Genomic DNA, 5,785 nt, shown 5'->3' with positions numbered 1-5,785 from the left:
TATTACTTGGAAAATAGTAGTAACAGTATTAATTGTTGTTATAGTAGGAGCAGAGCTAGTAGTATTAGTAGTAGTTGTTGTTGTCGTATTAGTGATACATTATTATTATTATTATTATTATTATTATTATTATTATTATTGGTTATGTCTGTATGACAACTAGCAGCATGATATGAGATTATTATTCTGACGACATTAGCTAAAATTGGGGAAGTGGTAGCAAAAGCTGTAAAAATATTAATAGCAACGAGTGGTGATGGTACTAAATATCATAGTTCTTTCATTCGAGGTAGTAAATAATAGGTGTTGATGTTATAATAGGCGCGTATGTTGTTAAAGAAGTAGTATTAGGCGTACTAGTAACATTAATTGTAATAGCTTGAGTATTTAATTCGTTATTTTATCAGTTTTAACTGGACACTTCTATTTGCTTTTCAACATTTCAAACAATTTGAATATTGGTTAATAAAGTCATTCTTCTTTCAGAAAACTAGAGACAGTACAACCCAGTACCTAACATAAATGCAGTCATTGTTGTTCCTTGTTATAGCCTATTTAGGCGCCGCTTCAGCATTCCTTTTTACCAACGTAAAGGTGGATTGTCAGGTCAGCCAATGGACAAGTTGGGCTGGGCCAGGTGGGTTTGGTGAGTATGAGCGCAGCAGGACTATCCTTGCTTATCCAGCTAATGGTGGCACGCCATGCCCTCAAGTTACAGAAACCAAACCAGGTCAGTAGACTATTCAGTTCCTATTACGTATGCAGATTAACCTTATACAGTGTCAGAAATATAGTGTTATAAGTAGATTTGGTAACCTTCTGTACCTGATTACCAAGTTTTAATCAATAGAGGTAATGAGTAATAAGACAGTTTTTTAAATAGAAGTAATTGCAATAGATAAAATACATAAAGCCCATAAGATGAATTCTTTCTGATTACAATAGTTTTACAGTTTCATAAAAGCAAATTTCAAACTTGAATTGCAACCAAACATTTGATATAAGTAGCAACATGTTAAGAAAAAAAGCAATAACAACAACCGGTGGCGGTTGTCTTTAAAGTGTAAATCACTTTTCAATATAACGGCATAGCTTTCGAGTTTAGTAGGCGAAATATTAATGTTACACAATAGTTCACATAACATAAAGAAAGAGACCAAAGGTAATCAAATGAGTAACTGAAAACATGATAGATGGTAATGTACATCGATCAGTTAATCTGTGACAAATTAACTGAAGTTAATAAATACTTCAGTCTTTGTTACTTTTTAAAGTAATTATTAATAACACATAAGTACATTGATATTTACCTAAAAAGGGCCATGATGAGAAAAATCAAAGACAGGATTTGCTATGGATCCCGAGTTTATGATTATAATTAAGCGTGAACCAGAAGCTCTTTTTTAAGGAATTTGTGGACTAAACTAGCTGAAGAAATGTTTATTTTAATTGTGTTCTTTTTCTTAACATACGCTCATTATCTCGACATTCTTTTGCGTAAAGTATTCTTGAATTTCATATATACATACATACATATATACATACATACATACATACATAAACCTGAACTTCCGATCAGTCCACTTTTGAATTTAGCAGATATCAAAAAAAAAATCTATCCTAATATATGTTTACGGAAAGCTTCAAAAGACAGATTATGAATCAAATTAGACGGATCAGATGGTGTGCACAAGTACTTATAGTCTTTCTTTGAAATCGAATTTCTCTCACAATTTTAGCGGGAAGAAAACTCACAGTAAATGAGACTGCCAAATTGTTTACTGAGAACTTTCTCCGCAGAACAACTCAATCAACTAGACCCAAAAGGACCCTTGGCAATACAAGAGATCTTCTAATCTTGATGGATTCCTCCGGAAGTATTACTCTTGAAAGCTTTAATCAAGCTCTGAAAGACATTGCAGAGATACTTGGGCTCTTATGCCCGACAGACCCGTTCCTAAATAAAGAGATACAATACCATCAAGCGGCTCTAATCCAGTTCTCCGACAAGCCAAAAGAAGAATTTTTCTTCGGTCAAAAGTTCCCAACTGCAGTTTTAAAGAATGCAATACAGAATATACAATACATGCGCAGTTCCACCTGTACAGGAGATGCGTTCAAAGCAGCACTAAACATGTTTCTCAGCAGTAACAAAGGTAATGAAGAAGATGAACTATACTTCAGAAATTTCCTATAATGGCTTCTACTTTCATCTTTTTGTCAATGGTGTAAATCGTTTAAAATGGCATTTCGGGATTGAATATTATTCATAATGTAGTGAGACTCCAAATGAGATATATTCTTTATTTACTTATGAAATCAATAAGGTATATTTCATATAAGCCAGATAGCTGGATTATTTTGACTGTTTTAGTTGTATCAGTGAAGGAAAGACAGAACAGATATAGTGTGACCTAGTTAAATACTTCAACCGGTAACATACATAAACATAGATGAGCAGAGTCGAATATACACGTATTTGTTGTAGACTGACTCTAATTTGCGTTGCTTTTACTGCCAAGGACTAAACAATTTACTCTTTGTTTCAACGCCGTTGCAAAAGCTGTTGTAAATAATTTGTGTCATACATAAACCTTGTGTTAATAAGTTTCCAGTAATGAGAACATCATCTCAGCCGAATTAAAATTGATGTCAAATGTATTTTCCGTTTTTTTTTTGTTTTTTTTTTGTTAAACTTAAGAACAGCGTCACCTACCAATGCCTCCTTTTTATGCGTCTTCTCCAAAATTGCAATGCTCTTTGAACGAGAACCTGTATTTAAATTCATTAATATATACCGAACATATGTACTACACAGGCCTTATATACTGGCAAATTGTATTAGTCATGGCCTCTTAAAAGCTTCATTATAACAGTATGCCATTTTATCATGCACAAAACGTATCACGGTTGCAAAATTAGAACCTTTAAAGTAGATGGAATAGGTAAAGTTTGCAAAACTGTTCATTGTTTTCCTTCACTTGCAAACCGGGCACTAAATAAGCTACATGTGTCGCTGTGACGTAAAGTAGCAAACCAAACAATAGCAGTTGCAACATGTGCATAATTTAGATCGCGGGTGAATACTAAGATTTTTGCAAGGAAAAGAATCTTATAGCCTAAGAGCTGTTCTTTCATGATTAATGCATGTGCTGTAACAGAAGAAATCAAACAAGCAATACACATCCACTTAATCAAACAATTAAATTCGTTAGCAATCTAAGTAAATATATTTAATACAAACATTGATTCAATGTTGTTCTTATTGCAGGAGTCAGAAACAACGCTTACGTGGACAAGGAGGTACTTATTTTGACGGACGGAGAGTCTAATTGTGGATATAACGCCATACAAGCTGCCAATGAGCTAAAGGCTGCCACGTTCCCTCCCAATGCTAACAAGGTGCAGGTATATGGTCTGATAGTTGGAATATCTTCCGACCAAGGACGAGCCGAAGTGAAGCAGTATGTTTCACAACCAATCAACACTCACTTGTTTAACCTAGACACATTTCAGGATCTATCTAAACTGGTGAAGGAAGTAAGGATTCAAGCGAATAATGTACCGTGTTTTCCCATTCAGTTTGCAAGCGGCTAAAATATGTTTTCTCGCAAGACACTTCTCTCAAGTCGATCTATTTCTTTAGTTGAAGAGTCACCAATATACCTTGAATAGTTAATTATCCTTTTTGGAACACATACTATATATATTTATACTTGATTTCAAACTTCAGTAACTTCATCAAGACATGGCTACAAAATTAACATATTACATATTGAGCGACGAGAAAATTGTGTACTGGTTATTTAAAGGCATATTCGAATCAACAATCAATTTTCAAAAATCAAATTGCTTCTATAAAACTTGATAAATGTCCTAAATATTTTGACAGTTCCACTTTAGGGTCACAGTAGCCTGTCCCAAGCTATAAATATGGACGGACTTCGTAGGTGCAGACCCATATAATGATTGCTGATCTAGGTTAATAACGTCCCTTGTAGATAACTACGGTTTCTACATCATATATCTTTCCATGTGAGCTTCAATTACATCTGAACAACCACGACTAATATATTTAAAGCCATTCTGTTTAAAAGTGTGTTTAGTGTTTTTCTTTTCGTAGTAAATACAAAAATGTTTTCAATATTTGACCTTCTGTTTGCTTCGATTCATTTTATTCGTTTATTTTTGAACTTGGAAGACATAAACCAGAGAGTCTTTATTGCTACGCTAGTCTCTCAATTTTATCTTAAAAATAAGTATAGTACAGTTATGTAAAATGATGCGTGCATGTACCATCTTTCCAATGATTACGTTGCCTTGAGATAGTCCCTCGTTGAAAGCACATGTCGGCCGACACTCATTTCATCCATTGTCATGATTATTTCAACTCGTCACTATGTTTCGAGTAACTGTTATATACTTTTTTATTATTAGGTTGCGATATTTTACGTTGCCTCCAATCTTGCTCCATTAGGTTTGTAATGAACCCTTTGTCCCATAATTCGATCTTTTTAAGCGCGAGAATGGTAGCGTTCTCGTTTCTTACCCAAATCGGACATCCTCCAGTGTCCCCGTTGTTTGTGTTTGTGTAAACACCCGAGGTTTTCCAAGGGTACAGAGACTATAAATACGCCCTCAGAGGTCAGAACTGTCCGTCTCCTTTCGGAGCAAAATTGCAAAATCCTAAATCCAAATTTGTATCAGTCATGACTAATTTTATTCAGCTAAAAACCATCTCTGAAAATGTTATTTTATTATAATGTGAAATTTTGGATTTGCCAAGATTTTGATTTACACAAATTTAGAAATTGTCTTGATATGAAATTTTCTGGAATTTCGGATTTGTCTACAATTCGGATTTCTCCAGATTTTGATTTATACAAATTTCGGGTTCGTCCAGATTTTTATTTGAAGGTTTTATTTTATAGGGAGTTTCTATAATAGGATTAGTACAAGTCTCCATCAATAGGATTATACATTGATGTTATCAAATTTAGTTTTTAAAACATTTATGCTAAGAATTGTTGATTCTTAAAGTATGCATGAAATCTTGTGTATTAAAAACGATTGTGTTTGCTTATGTTGTATAGTAAACGTATGGTCGTGAAGTAAACGTATTAATATGTATGTCAATGTAATTGTGATCTGTGAGTATTAGAAAAAGGAAAAAAGAGAACAGAATAAAAAGTAGAACACAATTTATATTGTATTTATTTACATCATAAATAGTACACATTTCTTCGTTCTTCTCTGTAAACTCTTCTTTCGTTCAAGCCTTTTATTATACAGAAAAATCAATGCAAGCACCACAATCAAAATTCTGCATTCATTTCACCTCAAGCCAGTACCATGTAAACCCAGAATATGTTATGACTGAAAGAATGCTTGCACGGTCGCAACATTATACCTTCAATACAAAAACATGTTCTTCCTCCTCTTCCTAACATGCGTCTTCTTCCATTTCTTTATGCCTACTTTCTAGAGTAAAAGAAGTCCTATGTTAAGAAGGAAATATTGTAGCTGTCACCTTATGCTATCAAGAGTATAGTTTATAAACGACTATTGACAAACGCCTTTATAAATATGATGGATTCGGTTGTATAGATTATATAAGTGAATAGCAAACTTTCAGGATTACAAGTAGAACTGAGAGTTTAGAGTCTAACATCGTTTTCTAATTATTTGGGTTCCCTGTTGAATTGTCATAGAATGTATTTTCCTTCAAATGTGTGCTTCAAAATATGAATTTAAAAAAGAAGCTATATTTCTATGTTACCCACTC

General features: G+C 33.6%; 1 protein-coding gene across 1 annotated transcript; it reads left to right on the top strand.

Annotated features, from left to right (window-relative positions):
• Positions 1–498: 498 nt before the first annotated feature.
• LOC149777231 (matrilin-1-like) lies at positions 499–4,748 on the top strand. Its single transcript, XM_089942834.1, has 3 exons — positions 499–730; positions 1,740–2,156; positions 3,272–4,748. The coding sequence occupies exons 1-3, from the start codon at positions 523–525 to the stop codon at positions 3,595–3,597; spliced, it is 951 nt and encodes a 316-aa protein (XP_089798960.1). The 5' UTR covers positions 499–522; the 3' UTR covers positions 3,598–4,748.
• Positions 4,749–5,785: the final 1,037 nt, after the last annotated feature.

The sequence above is a fragment of the Sinohyriopsis cumingii genome, chromosome 18, assembly GCF_028554795.1.
Source record: "Sinohyriopsis cumingii isolate HCF-2022 chromosome 18, ASM2855479v2, whole genome shotgun sequence".
Classification (NCBI taxonomy): Eukaryota; Metazoa; Mollusca; class Bivalvia; order Unionida; family Unionidae; genus Sinohyriopsis; species Sinohyriopsis cumingii.
This window is presented reverse-complemented; position numbering and strand designations above follow the sequence as displayed.

Bases quoted from the DNA above. Each gene is read 5' to 3' on its own strand.
- LOC149777231 (XM_089942834.1), top strand. From the start codon at position 523: ATGCAGTCATTGTTGTTCCTTGTTATAGCCTATTTAGGCGCCGCTTCA. The intron at 731-1,739 runs GTCAGTAGACTA...TCACAATTTTAG, and splicing joins AGTTACAGAAACCAAACCAG to CGGGAAGAAAACTCACAGTA. The intron at 2,157-3,271 runs GTAATGAAGAAG...TTCTTATTGCAG, and splicing joins GTTTCTCAGCAGTAACAAAG to GAGTCAGAAACAACGCTTAC.